Source organism: Parasteatoda tepidariorum, chromosome 6 (genome assembly GCF_043381705.1).
Source record: "Parasteatoda tepidariorum isolate YZ-2023 chromosome 6, CAS_Ptep_4.0, whole genome shotgun sequence".
Taxonomy (NCBI): Eukaryota; Metazoa; Arthropoda; class Arachnida; order Araneae; family Theridiidae; genus Parasteatoda; species Parasteatoda tepidariorum.
Window position 1 is genome coordinate 8,984,270 of NC_092209.1, and position 16,055 is coordinate 9,000,324.

General features: G+C 27.5%; 1 protein-coding gene across 1 annotated transcript in view; it reads right to left on the reverse strand.

Annotated features, from left to right (window-relative positions):
- LOC107454309 (peptidyl-glycine alpha-amidating monooxygenase B) overlaps positions 1 to 16,055 on the reverse strand; it is a gene marked incomplete at its 5' end in the record, with an annotated part of 37,413 nt that extends 21,358 nt beyond the window's left edge. Inside the window, 10 exon segments of the mRNA XM_043051229.2 lie at positions 544 to 872; positions 2,683 to 2,735; positions 2,820 to 2,870; positions 6,238 to 6,404; positions 7,704 to 7,771; positions 10,108 to 10,156; positions 10,239 to 10,316; positions 12,161 to 12,246; positions 14,346 to 14,445; positions 16,001 to 16,055. Of these exon segments, the coding sequence (XP_042907163.1) occupies positions 544 to 872; positions 2,683 to 2,735; positions 2,820 to 2,870; positions 6,238 to 6,404; positions 7,704 to 7,771; positions 10,108 to 10,156; positions 10,239 to 10,316; positions 12,161 to 12,246; positions 14,346 to 14,445; positions 16,001 to 16,055 (1,036 nt within the window).

Consider the following 16,055-nt stretch of genomic DNA (forward strand, 5'->3'; position numbering starts at 1 on the left):
TTTAGTTCTGTTGTCACGAAATGAGTTTGGGCTTGCTTTAGGAAATCTGAGCTTGATATATACTTCGGATTAAAGCCAAAATTTGTGGTCTTAACACTCAGCATTTAATGATTTGAAAAGAAAATTAGTCATTATAACCTTTTTATCATTATAACCTTTTACCTCATTATAACCTTATTAAAAAGTCAAGAGAAAAATCTAGAACTTAATGTGAAGGAAAAATGTCTTATAGGAATTGTCCACATCAGAAAACTTTAAAGTTTGTTTTTATCACTTGTAAGATTCCCAATCACAAACCCTATTTCTAAACCGTTAAGTTTAAAAACTTTATTTCACTCTGCTTCATCTACTGCATAATGTAAGAATGTCAAAGTAAAGTAGTAAAAACGTTTAATAGAAAGTAGTAAAATTGTAGTAACGGTTGATTATGAGTCAAAGTTTATCTGGGCTCAAAACTTTTTTTTTTTAGTAATTGACCCTAAGCATGTTTCATCTCTATTGTGTTTTCCCAGTTAAGTACCATAAAGAACGGCTCCAACTTACTGTATTCGTTATTCAGTTGTAAATCAGCTGGTTTAGGAACAAGATGATTCGCACTGTTCCCTAGAACATACTCAGGATTATAGGAAGAGGAAGATGCCAATTTATCATCTTCAATACTGTAAGAGATAGGTTGGTGATGACTGTGTCCATATGCTTGCTGTTCCATTTCTGGGTTCGAAGGAAGGGGCACGTCATTACCGGGTGGCAATCTCTCGACCAGTTCCCCGATTTGGACACCAATACATGGAGGTGATTGCCCAGCCTGAGCATTTCTATATTCAGTGTAGTACATTATATAAAGATTGCACATTTCATCAGTGGATGATGACCTACAAAAAAGAAATATATATTTTTACATTTTTTTTCTTTATTTTTTCAGAAGGGTTGGCATGATTTAAATCACTTTATGTTTTTAAGAAAATGGTTTATTTAAATAAACTGATTTTTTTTCCATTGATCTTAGGCAAACAATATTTTTGATTTAGGATAATTTAAAAATTTAGTAGATCCCCAATTATCCTTGAGTTCTGAGAAGACATAAAAAATTATATTGCATGTGATCAATCATTGATTTCCACGAACCAAGCGTATTGTATAATTGTATAAGTATGATTTTTTTATTATTCATAATTCGTTGTTTCAGTGATTTAGACATAGAAACAAGATTTCTGGCTGTCTGTTTAAAAAACCACAACATCAAAAATTTTAGAATTATTTTTAGTGCTTCCACGTTACTTGTTGTATTTTTTTTTAATTAACCAATATTTTTGTTATCAGAGCTACCCTTACCATCCAATTGTGCAGATAATCGAGGCTCCTCTGTGTATTCCTAAGATTGCGGATTTTTTTTAAAAGTCTGATTTCACATATATTTAAAGTTTAATCTAGAGAAATTATGAGAGCGAAATTATGTACGTAAATTATATTTAATGTTAATTGAATAAAAAAAATAGCTACAATAAATTAACTTTCATAAATTAAAAAAAAAAGATCAAATATGGATTAAAAATATGTGGAGCTTTAAAATTTTAACTTTCTATTAGAGGTAGTTAAAATAATTTGCTATGTAATAAAAATATTTCAATTATGCCAATTTAGTTTTATGTTGGTTTAAATGCAAATACTTATTAAACTTATAACAGAGAAGGACCTTTCTGCCCCAAATAAATTAGAATTGATTTCTTCTGATCTACTTTAATTTACACTTCATTGATTATCTGACAAATTTATTCTTTATTTTTATTAGTTTATGCAAGTTTTAGGCTTCAGAAAAAAAAGACAACTACAAATTTTTCTATTTAGTGATTATTTGTAACAAAATTGCTTTAACATTTTTAATTAGAACTTTGATTACATTACAATATTAAGAACTTTGGGTATAATAATGTTTTTAAATGTCATTAACTATCTGACAATTTATTCTATTTCTTTATTAATTTATGGAAATATTTAAGCTTCAATAAGGACTAAAGATTTTTCTTTTCAGTAATTATTTGTAACATAATTCCATAATTACTTTAACTGTAATTAAATACAATAATAACTTTAAGTATAATACTGTTTTTAAATAATGTTAAACATTATTAAGATACAATACTAATTAGTATCAGAAAAATAAAAAAAATCCTAAGTAAATAAAAACAAATCCAGTTTAATTAAGAAATAAAAAAAAATCAAGATTTTTGCAAATCCTGTCTATCAGTTACAACTTCGAAAAGCTATATACTAGTAACCTTTTTGGAATATTGCAGCAATAAAAATGTGAAGTTTTTTGCTGCTGCACAAACACTTTATACTCCATTTTTAATAACTAACCTTGTTTCTAACAAGATTTACAAAAATAAAATATAAAAAAGCTGAAGTGTAGATTTTAAAGTTTAAAAACCAAATATGAAATATGACCTATTAACAAATAATAATGAACTGCTAGTATATGTTTATATAATATGATTGACATGTGACAACGGGATATGATGAAATTCGACTGTTTGTGACAAAAGGCGGAGGGAACAAAAGTGTTGGATCTTTTATCCAACACTTTTGTCAGACCAACATAAGGTCTGACATTTACAGACACAGGGAGATAGAATAAAAGATTTCAATTACAAAAATTATTTGTAGAAATAAACAGTTACTAACCCTAATTTTACTGGCACATTCATCTCTGAGGAATCATATGTACATCGTGCAGCCTTTTAAATAACAAAAGCAGAGTTAGTTCCAATACACAAATATGGATCACATTGAACAAAATGCTGTTCGGCATAATTACTTACCAAAATATCATCACTTGTTATTGTGTGTGTCCTTTCCAATGGATAGAATGCCTAAAAAGTAAAATGCATAAGTTTGAATTCGTATGAAACAAAAATAAATGTTTTATCGCCTGCTTTAGATTTGGCTCAATATGTATTTTTTTTGTGTAATGTCATTTAAGATACATAATATAAATGTTATGTTGAATAATCATATCTGTTTCACAAAGCCACAACAAATTCCAACTTCACTTTACATTCATAGCCTGAGAATTATACTGATAACCAGAGAATTATTCTTCGGCCCAATAATAATAATCTCTATGTGTGCACTGAGTTCAAAATAAAAAAACAGACCACACAGAATAACTTTCGATCTAACAACCCTATCTTCTTTTAGAACTCAATCTTAAAGATTTAAAGGGGGGACTTCAAACAGTTTAATTATTTAGTGCATAACAATATTTTAAGTTAAAATCAGACACAAAAATTTAATTTATCTGGAAGAAACACACCTTTTTTTTGGCAGATTCCGAAACATAGGAAGTAGCAACAATCAGAGAAATATGGTGCCAATAGTTTGGTCAAAGCAGTAGTCCGTAGCAGCAGTAGCAGTAGTAGTAGTTTGGAACTCTTAATGTAAATTTTATTTTTTGACAAAGTCATAATTTAAAATTTAATTTCTTAAGAATTATTCGACTGATTTCACTCAAATTTTGTATTTTACCTTTTAAAATTGCATTCTTTAAAATGGTGCAAAAAATTGTATGCCATGCAATTCAAAAGTTTTTTTGATTATTTTTAAATGAATTGAATCTTTGAATAAAAAAATTTTTCAATTCTGTACGAATTTTTTTTAATTTACTTAAGTTCTTGAGATATGGCATATTCAAAAATAACATTAAGGGGTCCAAATCTTCGAACACTCTCCTGACCAAATTATTGGTACTATATTTCGAAGATTGCGGCTGCCTCCTATATCTAGGGGATCAGAAGTCTGAATTCGTTAAAAAAATTTCATGTTTATTAAAAGAAAGTAAGTTTTTAAGGCTCATTTCAGAACTTAAAATATAGTTTGTATTAATTAATTAGTATACTTAAAGTAAAACCTGTGAACCATTAGGATTGTGTCATAAATGCAGATACAATCATTACATTAAAAGTTACTTAGGGTGGTACATTTTTTATTTAAATAATTAAATACTTATTTTAATTGCTAAAAAAATACAAGACTAACCCTACAAAATGCTTATTAAATTAAATATAATCAGTAAAGTGAACTGTGATCCTACTACATTATGTAAATTTTTCACTAGCTACCACACACACACGTCAGATAATAAACTTTCAATTAAGTCTCTTGGTTCAACTTTAGAGGATTTCAAGGTGTAATTTTATTTCCTCTAATCACTAATTAATGAGGACTCCAATATGTAGTGAGAATAAGGATGACGATTTAAAACTTAATATAATTTTATTAAAACGTAACAAATAACAAGTTTGTGTGCGACCGCTCGCTGAGGGGATACTCACTGGAATGGTCTGGATATCCTTAATCCCGGCCTCTCAGGGTAGGCTGAAGAGGCACAATTTGGGGGTTTGGTCTAAAAATAGATTTCCCAGAAGGGAATCGCTACAGAGTATCCCCCCAGTGACTTTGTCACGATACAAGAAATATGCATTTCTACAATTTATATGCTATATATAACATGTTTTGAGTTTTATGACATTTTGATAATGGAAATACATGTATAAATATATACAAATGANGTTAAAATCAGACACAAAAATTTAATTTATCTGGAAGAAACACACCTTTTTTTTGGCAGATTCCGAAACATAGGAAGTAGCAACAATCAGAGAAATATGGTGCCAATAGTTTGGTCAAAGCAGTAGTCCGTAGCAGCAGTAGCAGTAGTAGTAGTTTGGAACTCTTAATGTAAATTTTATTTTTTGACAAAGTCATAATTTAAAATTTAATTTCTTAAGAATTATTCGACTGATTTCACTCAAATTTTGTATTTTACCTTTTAAAATTGCATTCTTTAAAATGATGCAAAAAATTGTATACCATGCAATTCAAAAGTTTTTTTTTTTTGACTATTTTTAAATGAGTCGAATCTTTGAATAAACGAATTTTAAAATTCTGTACGAAATTTTTTTAATTTACTTAAGTTCTTCAGATATGGCATATTAAAAAATAACATTAAGGGGTCCAAATCTTCGAACACTCTGCTGACCAAATTATTGGTACTATATTTCCAAGATTGCGGCTGCTTCCTATATCTAGGGGATCAGAAGTCTGAATTCGTCAAAAAAATTGCATGTTTATTAAAAGAATAAGTTTTTAAGGCTCATTTCAGAACTTAAAATATAGTTTGTATTAATTAATTAGTATACTTAAAGTAAAACCTGTGAACCGTTAGGATTGTGTCATAAATGCAGATACAATCATTACATTAAAAGTTATTTAGGGTGGTACATTTTTTATTTAAATAATTAAGTACTTATTTTAATAGCTAAAAAATACAAGACTAAGCCTACAAAATGCTTATTAAATTAAATATAATCAGTAAAGTGAACTGTGATCCATTTTTCACTAGCTACCACACACACACGTCAGATAATAAACTTTCAATTAAGTCTTTTGGTTCAACTAAAAAACAAGCCTCTTATAGCTACCAATTTTCAAATTTTTTGCAGATATTTCTCCTAGGTACAAGAAATTTTAAAAGTCTCCTTATTCTTTTTTTTATTAATTTCTGCTAATATTTTAAAAATTAATTTAAAGATATCTGATCTAGAATAAAATTATAAGTCATGCTGAATTTTTTTTAAATACCAATTAAACAAAATATTAAACTGTAATTTTATTTCATTGGGTGAAATTCTATAAAAAAGTTAGGGCACTTATGCACAATTCAAATTTATTAAAATAAAATTTAAACAAATGTTGTCCTCAAAAACTTATTTATTTATGCTAAACAGTAAAATTCTGGACATTTGGCAAAAGTTTAATTTAATTTTATGCAATTTAGGTTTATATTACTTAGACAATCTCTAGGAGAATTTTGTTTGGGCACATGAGTACTCTGATCAATTAATCTTAGTTTGAAACAACAAGATTTGAACACTGATAAGTTTAAAGCAACAAGGTATTGACCAGATAACAAGTTTAAAAACAACAAGATTTGAACATTGACAACAAATTTAAAGCAACAAGATTTGAACATTAAGAAGATAACAATTTTAAAACAAAATTGGAACACTGACAACAAACTTAAAGCAACAAGATTTGAACTTTGACTATAGGATAACAAGTTTAAAATGACAAGATTTGAACATTGAAAGATTAAATGACATAAATTCGCTATATCGCTTAAATTTGAGCTGATTCATTAAATTAAAGCTAATGAAAATATGATAACTTCAAACTTACTTGTGGCCATTGTGGATTTCCTTTTGCTAAAAAAGTCCACGACTTATTATGCGTATTAAAATAGTATCCAGATACAACCACTCCAAGTTTATGAGTATGAACACGATAGGCGAATGGGTGAATGATATAATTTTCGTCAAATTTGCAGTTCACATCAATATGATAATCTAAAAAAAGAAAGAAAATATGTTTCATTAAAAAATTAATAAAAATTATAAATAATTTGAAAACATGGAAGCTTTTTGAATAATAAATATTTAAAGCAGATAGTAAAATTAAGGTAAAGCTAAAAATATTTAAATTTTACTTTTTCTAGAACAGACATGATCAACAAGTAAAAGGTCACCATAACTAGCAAACACTTTAAGTATATGAAAATTAGAAAATAAAGTTTAAAAATAATTTATCCAAATATCTGTTGTAACATAATTTTTAACAATTATTTATTTATATAATTATTTATTATAATAAGGGTCAAAAATTTGGAATTTTAAGATAAACACATTTTTTAATCTTTTTATACTACATAATTTCAAGGGACAAAATTCAAAATTTGAAAGAAATAAGTAACATAGTTCTTGAAATAAAAATTTTAAAATTCAACTGTTTTTTAAATATCAAAATAATTGGACAAGTCATTATATTTAGAGAGAGAAAAATATTGAGAGCACTTTATTTTAACAATGATAATTAATTAGTTCAAATTATCCTCATTGGAATTTTTTATTGCTCTCTATGTCAAAATTTTAACCCTAAAATGTTTTTAATTTTTCTGAAATAGATGCTGAGGAAAAAATTTTTTTTTTATTAAATTGGGATTATTATTTTTTGACAGAGATAGAAGTTAAAAAAAGGTTTCAGAATCGAAATATGAAAACTATCAGGAGGCGTTAAAAGAAGAATGATGGTGTTCTCTCTTAACAAAATTATTAGTTCATTTCATTCAAAGCAGGGATAAGCTATCAGAATCTTCTAGACCAATTTCTGTTAAGTAGTTTAAATTCAGTTCATATTTTCAGAAGTGTCCGTAGAGTTGCAAATAACCCCAACATAACTTTTGATTAAATAATCAGATTTTCCGGTAGTAAAATGCAATTTGAGAGCTAGATCTAAATATTAATTAACAAGTAATTATGATAAAAAAGATATATTACGATTTAATATATAAAAAATCAAATGCAAGAACACTACTTTCTATAAATAATACCTTTCTTTACAACAAATTTGGACTTTAGATCTGGAAAATACAGTCCCAAATTGCTCAGTCAGAAAAATAATGAAAAGTTTTAAGCCCCTTATTGTAAATTGTAGTTTTTTTGATGAACTATTTAAACAAACCAAGAATTTTTGCACTCAATTATTGACTCAAATTATAAAATCTTAAACTATTTACAACTTTAAAAAAACCTCATAAAAGTTTATAGGATACATAATATATAATCCATGAATATAAAAACCTAACCTACTTGGGGCATGAGGTGGTATTTGAGCATAATCTGCCAACAACAAACGTATTCCAGTAACGTATCGTTGCCTGCAAAAGAAAGACATATTTAGTTCACACACTTAAAAACATTCATTTCAATTACAATAGTTACTATAAATCTTAAATCGCCATTGCAAATATAAACCTTAACGCCTTAAAACCATTGCAAATACTATAAATCTTAAATCGCTCTTTTTAGGAAAATTTGTACATATGATAAATTGCTATTGCATTGCAAAGAGAAGAACTGGTTTACTGTGCGAAAAAGCAACTTTACCCGAATTTGATTTAATTCCAAATTGAATTATAAGTCACAGTTAACCTCAAGTATTGGGCCCTTGGGGAAAAATTGTAACGAAATTTCTTTGCTAATCACCACTCTTCCATTGAATAACATGGGAGAAACTGACTTTAAAAGGCGGGAAAGCTTAGAGCTACAAGTTTGGAAAAAGTCGAGACTACCGCTCAGAGGTTTAAAGGATTATTTTTTAAGTATAGTAGAAATTTGATTGATTTTCATGGGACAAAAGACAAATCTGGGTTAATATAAAATATCAATTAATGACTTGAAAATGTATGAAAAGTAATAAAGAAGTATAATTCTTTAATGCAAAAGAAGGATTAATAAACACTTTTATTTATTTGAAAATTCCTGTTTGAACTCTCTCTTTTTCTTCTCACCACAAACAGTAAACAGATTAATGTTAATTTTCAGTTAGTTTGAGTGAAAATAGAAAGTTTCTGATTGTTTCAGAGGCTTTGAGGTCTTTCTCAAATCTTAACTTCTTGTATTTTTATTTCACTCTCTTCAGAATCACTTTGAAATCCTTGAGTTTGTGCAACCATTTCTTAAACAGACAACACCAGTTGTCTGCTAAAGTTTCAACATTTACAAATACTGATGCATAAATATCAAACCTCCTTAACTTTGGGGAGACAAATTTTAATTTTCTTCTTGTTCATTAATATTAGTTTTTCCTTCCAAAATGAAAAAAAAAAATCAATATTTTCTCATTATATGTTAGATGATTTTCTGAACCATAGGTGGGAGCTAGTTTCAGAAACTATCTAATCAGGTTTTGTTAACTATACATAAGGGGAAAGGAATGATGGATCGAGCTTCGACTATATAGTGCGTAAAAAAGAAAAGGACAACTCAGAATACCTTTTGATCTAATGATCAGATCTTCATGCTCTATGACTTAATCTTAATGATTTGAGGGAGTGACCTTAAATACGCTAATTAATTGGAGAGGAGGATATTTTAAACTGAGAACTCTGACACTAAAGCAAACTTTCTCTGAATAAACATGCCTTTTTTTCTCATTGGCTTCGGATTTTTGACTTCCCAAATATAGCCGCAATCTGGGAAATATGATCCCCATAGTTTGATCAGGAGAGTGATCCAAAGTTTGGAGGCGCTAATATAAATTTTATTTTTTTGGGCATTTCAATCTCGAGAACTTTTTAAGCGAATTGAAAACTTTGTGCACACAATTATAAAATTCGTTAATCCAAAGATAAATCCATGTAAAAAATTCATTTCAATTAATATTTATAAATTTTTATTTAGTAATAGTCGAAAAATTTGAATAGTAAGGTGTACAATTTTTTACATAATTTTGAAGTATCTAATTTTGCATAGTAAAATACAAAATTTGTGCGAATTTGGCTGAATAGTTCCTGAGAAATCAAATTTTAAACATATGACTTTTAAAAAATTTAATTTCTCAGGAACCATTCAACCGATTTTGCTCAAATTTTGTATTTTGCCATACATTAAAATTATTTAAGAATTTATAAACCTTACAATTCAAAAGTTTTACGACTTTTATTAAATGAGATATTAAAAAATATTAAACATTTACCAAAATTTATTTTTTTCATGGAATTACCTTTGGATCAACAAATTTTATAATTGTGTGCAACATTTGTCAATTCGCTTAAAAAGTTCTCAAGATATAGTGAAATACGCAAAAAAAAAATTTAACATTACGGAGTCCAAACTTTGGATCGCTCTCTGACCAAACTATGGGGACCCTATTTCCCAGATTGCGGCTACCCTTTATATTTTTGGAGGTCAGAAATCCGTCAAAAAAGATGTGTTTGTGTCAGATTTCATAACTTAAAATATCCTCTTTACTCATCAATTAGCATATTTGAGGCCACTCCCTTGAATCATTAAGATATAGAACATGAAGATTCCATTATTCCATCAAAAGTTATTCAGGGTGGCCTTTTTTTTTAGGCGCACTGTACATTGAATAGTATAGAGAAGAACTGGCTTGCTGCATGAGAAAGCAACTAGACTTTGTCCCTAATTAAATTCAGAGTTTTGAGGGATTATTTATTAACTTCATAGATAAATAAACAGGATAGTTTACCTTTGAGTAGTTAAATGGAGTTTTAACCCACTGTTGTCTGTAGTTCCTTCTACAAATAGAAAATAATGATGAGGATCAGGAAATTTTAAGATCACCATTGATACATAAATAAGAACAGTAAAAGGTTATACCTGGTAAAGAATTTGCATAATGTATTTGTAGTACTAGATATTGGATTGAGCTGTTTCCTCCAATCAGAAAACCTACATCTAAAAAAAATATCTATTTGATATACTAATACATAAAAAAATTCACAAAAAAAACTTTTATATTACATAAGAAAGTTATAATTAATTAAAAGAATTAAAAATAATTTTTAAATTTTGCAATTAAGATTATTTATATTAACTAATTAAAAATGGCTTATTGCATACAGAACATTAACTCTTGGTTTGATTCAATTCCATGACAAAGATGAAACTACTTAATTCAATTGTGGACTTTATTGCTAAAGCTAAAAAAAAAACTCATTTTCATTTCTTTTATAAGAATTATGCTCTTTGAATAAAACTACAAATTTCTATGGTTTCTAAACTACTCTTATAAAAAAATCTAAAAAACACATTAATATAGCTTAGTTAATTAAAATTTATTTAACAATAAGAAAAAAAAGTAGATATAAGATGCAGAACTCTGTCAAAAACTATTTAATTATAACATATATATATCTCCCTCCATATTTCAACATATACATCGTTTTTCATTTGGTTTAAATTATTGTATCTGTAGAAGCATCCAAACTATCTTAATTTATATAACCTTATAGTTTTCAGAATATTAAGTTCTCTTAATTTAGTGTTAAAGTGTCTTATTATAAGGGCTTTTCTAGACATTTTCTCTGACAGCAACAAATATTTATCTTAGCATTTCTTGCTCAAATATAACTTATTTTCCGCAACTTTATTCAATATTGGAAAATTCAATAAGTTTAATTTTCCTTAATCATAGTCCATTCAATTATAAACCAGGATGAATTGATACGATAGCTCAATCAGCTTTGTACAATTTGTGGAAGATATCCGTGCCAAACATTTGTACTTCTAGAATCATAAGCTAAACCTTATTTTCTTGAATTAAAAAAAAAAAAAAAACTAAGAAAAACTAATAATACCGTGAAACCTTTTAAGAGCGACCGATATCTGCTCCACAGTAAAATGGCCGTTAATGGAGGTTGGTCCTTCATAGGGGTTACATCCATTGACTTCAAAATGCCATCAAATGTACATGATTTTTTGCAAGCAATTTTAATTTTATTTCGTGTCATTTTCTAGGTGCAGAAAAACCACTTTGCTGGAGTCATGAAAACCGGATGTAGGAATAAAATTTTGTGATAAATTACCCCTACTGATAAAATTATGTGCAAAAGCGAATTAATCAATTATGAATTATAGAACTATTTTAAATAAATAAACAATTATGATTTTGCTTAAGTTTGCATTCAATTTCATATCATGAATATTAGTTTGCTTGTTTAAGATGCTAAATTTTTTTTCTAAAATAACCTTTTTTTTTAATAATTTATCTTTTAACTTCAAAAATAAATCAGTGAAAGCATTATCTTTAGTGCAAACAGACTGCAACATGAAGGTGCCAATCTCTTTCAGAAATCGTCAAAAAGAAGCTCTCTCAAAAGACTCACTCGCAAGTAATTTGAATCTACTTATTTGCTATGTTTATATTTTTTGTTTTCATATTTTTATGTTTTCCTTAATAGACTTTTTCTGCATTTGGTGTGGAGGTTTGACTCGTCTCACAGAAAGGTTTTCTTCAACACCAAGCCAATGGAAAAAATTCTGTGCCTTCCAAAATTGGTGGTAAATAGAGGAGGTCACTATACAGAGGTGGTCTTTAATAGAGGTTTCACTGTACAACATAATTCTGTGAAGTTTTTGATTGTTAGCAATTTTAAATAAAAATTAGAAATTTTGCATATTTTTCACAACAGAGTGAAATTTAACTCATTACACAATCTTGAAGTTGTTTTGGAAAGGAAATGTTTATTTTCACTGCATTGGAAATTAGTCATGATAATTTTATAAAATCATTTACAAACCTGCAGGTAGTTCTATGGAAGGAGCATTCTTTGCCCAGCCATACATGATAGTTATTTGATCACAAAGGTCACTATGGGCACAGTTCCTAAAAAGATACAAAATAAATTACAAAGCTGAAAAACATAAAAGTTGACATTGTTTTTAAAACTTTCCTGTTGAAAACAAATTTAAACTCATGGTATGGACTATAAATTGAAAACAAAAGCTAACATTATTATAAAAATGAATTGTAATAAAGTGTTACACACCTATGATTAATTAAACAAATTTAGATACCTATCAATCAAAAAATAAAATAGAACAATACAATGAAAAAATATAAAATTGATATAGAAAGATATACAGTGGTGGCCAAAAGTGTGGACACTTTTTGAAAGCTTCATGTTTTTCAACTTTGTGTGCTTGTAGAACATAGTAATTTTCACTTGAATACAAAAGTTTATATATCAAATTGAAGATAATTTAATGTGAAATTTAATAACAGAAACAGAATTAAAATATCTGTATTACAAAAAAAGTTATGCCTATTTTAGTAGAACAAACATGAATCGTTTTGAATAAAGACGTGTTTTGTAATAAAAGCGTACTAGCCAATCACAAAACACTGTTCTTAGGACCAATCAAATGTCTGTAACTATAGTTTTATGTTATTTGGATGGCAAAAGAGTTATTGTTGTGGAAATGTTTTGCGGAATGATGCATACTAGTACAATTAAATAGAGTATTGCTGTTTTTTAATTTTAAAGTCCTTTCTTTTAATTAAACTGATTTTAAACAATGTCATCAACAAGAAAAACTAATTGGACATCTACAAAAAGAAGCCGAATTGTCATATTGAGAGAAAATGGCCTCTCTTTTGCTGAAATTGCAAGACAAGTTAGTGGTTCAGTGACTTGTTCTGGTGTACGAAAGTTCTGTTTACATTATGAAAAAACGAAATCAGTGGGAAATGAAGCCAAATCAGGCCGAAAAAAATGCACAAGTGCTATCGCCGATAGAAAATCGCCGTCCATCCAATAAAAGACAACTTATTGAAGCTATAATTGATTCTTGGCACCATGTGATTACAAAAGATGAACTTCAAAGTCGTTCACTCAATGAAAAGAAGCTGGGAAGCTGTCTTAAAAAATAAGGGTACTAATCCTACTAAGTATTGATTGTGTATGTATCACTTTAAAAAAATGCAAATCTAAGATAGATCTTACTATTAGTTGCATAACTTTTTTGTAATACAGATATTGTAATACTGTATTCATTATTAAATTCTACATTAAATTACCTTCAATTTGATACATAAACTTTTGTATTTAAGTGAAAATTAATATATTCTACAAGCACACAAATTTGAAAGACATGAAACTTTCAAAAAGTGTCCACACTTTTGGCCACCACTGTAGATATACAGTATACTCTCGATATCTTGAAAACCTTGTTTAGACAAAAAAATATTTCCTCCCATGGCATTACATATCCACATGAATGTTAAATGGAATTCCTATGTCGAAGAGTTTCTTATCAAAATCTTGTATGTCGAATATTTTACGAAATAAAAAATTTATTTCAAAAATTTACAATGTCAGTTTATTGTAAACCTATTATTTTCTATTTAAATGCATAGTCATTTTTGCCTCACTTTTAAAAATAAAATTATTATTACTGTATTTAGACTTGTAGTCAACTATCATTAAATGCATGTTTATTAGTAGTTATTTTTATGTTTCACGACTCTACTTTTTAGAGTACTATCTTCCAATATATTTTTTCTATTTTTTAGAACATATTTAGTTCTGAACTTGTTACCTCCAAAACATGCTATCTCGAATTTTTTTTAGCACTCCTTCACCTTTGAGATAAAGAGAGTATACTGTAATTCTTAAAATTAAGTGAAAAATCATGAAATGGAATAAGATCTTCATGACTGACTTATTTAAAGCAGTATTATTATTTCAGAATGGTCTTAAAAACTGTGCATTAAAAAATATTTAAATAAAAACTAACTTAGTGTAATGAAAGTTCCGTCGTTATCTTAATCCTCAAAATTATAAATTCTGATATAGAAAAATGAGCGAAAATTAACTGCAAAAATGTTCTCCCAACAGTTTTATACTGGGAAGAATATATATTTGAACTTTCTAAACATTTTATAATTTTCTGATTTAAAAAAACTATTTTATAATAATTTACCAATGTGCAGGATATAAGTGGTTTTGATTCTTTAAATCTTTGCAGCCAAACAACAGCATATGATGTGCAGTTTTAGCATTAACATCTGGATCATATTTTACTGAAATAAAAGGGAATCACATGAAAGAAATCATTGATAAATAACCAAACATCAGACTAAATATGGAAACCAGAGTTTTTATTTTCTCAATTTATTTAAAAAACTAAATCTCCAATTTGATTGATTACACAGTATGATACACACTCATATTTTTGTGAATTGAATAGATCTAGTATCTTTTGGGATTAACTTATACCGAAATTGATATCAAATGAGAAACTGAATGCACTCTGCATTTTGATAATAAAATTAGCTAAAATAATACTTTTTCATTGCATACTTAAAAAGCTTTCTTTTTTAAGTTAGATACAATTTCGGATGATTTTTAAAAAAAAAAAAAAAAATTATTACCTAACACAAAAAAAAAAACCACCTTAACATATGATTTACGTTACGTAAAAAAGATTCAATGTTACCAAAAACCACAATATATAATTTAGCTACAGTAAAGGAAGTCTTAGGTCCACTAAAAGAAAAATATTAAACAGCTTGAAAAAACGAAGTATCTCTTATTATTACTTTTTAAAAAATAATAATAAAAATACTAATATAAGCAAAGAATTATCTCAAAAATACTAAACCTTATGGATTTTCTAAGCACTTCTAAAATTACTAATCAGCAAAATTCATTTATTTTCTTGATAAACATTAATGCAGTACCACTAGATTGTTATACTGTTAAATCTCATTACCTTCCTGATATAACAGGTGTAAGCACATAGAAGCTTGCCAGAAAAAAAATCCACTTTAAACTAGCAATACAACAAGAAATTTGCTGATTTGCTTTGAAAAGAAGATCTCTGACCGGCAAAAGTAAATCAATCTATCTGCGATCTCAGTTTTGATCACAGTAAGTAAGATAGAGGTCAAGAAATTATTTTAAAATTATAAGCTAGTACCTATTTTTATTAAATTTTCATTTTTATATTTCTATTAATGATAGTTTAGATTATATTTATAATTGTTCATAATTACTGATTGGTCACTTTGGTCATAACATACATACCAATTTATGTCCAAAATTATGGAATGCAAGAGTAAGGAAAAATAAAAACTATTATTTTGTTATTATACATTATTTTTTTACTTTTCTTCTTTATTAATGCAGTTCAAAGGTATCAAACATAATTCTTTGATTAATCTTCATGATTGAATTGCACCCATTAAATTTGAAAAATTAACAGGTTTGAAGCTTGCTTTACTTAACTTTAAAAGTAGTTGTGGAGAATCCTAACTACTGTTCTTTTATATCATACTACTCACTACACGTTCGTTTTCTTAAAAAAAAGAAGAAGCAGCGATTACAAAAATTTCACAACTTAAAAGACATTAATCCCAACCACTGATTCTAAATATGAAACATGCCCCATGATATCAAATATTAATATGCATTTTTTTAAGAATTATAAATTTTTCAATCATTACAATATTGATTAAAACTAGTGAAAATTGGAAGTTAAGCACAAAAACTATTAAGATGCTAAAAATTTTTTTATGCAACCCAACATGTACATCATATTTATATAAAATAAGAAGTATGGAGTGTAATACTTACTAATATAGGATTCGTGAGGATCCAATTTACGAGCTGTGCAAACATAGGAATCCGG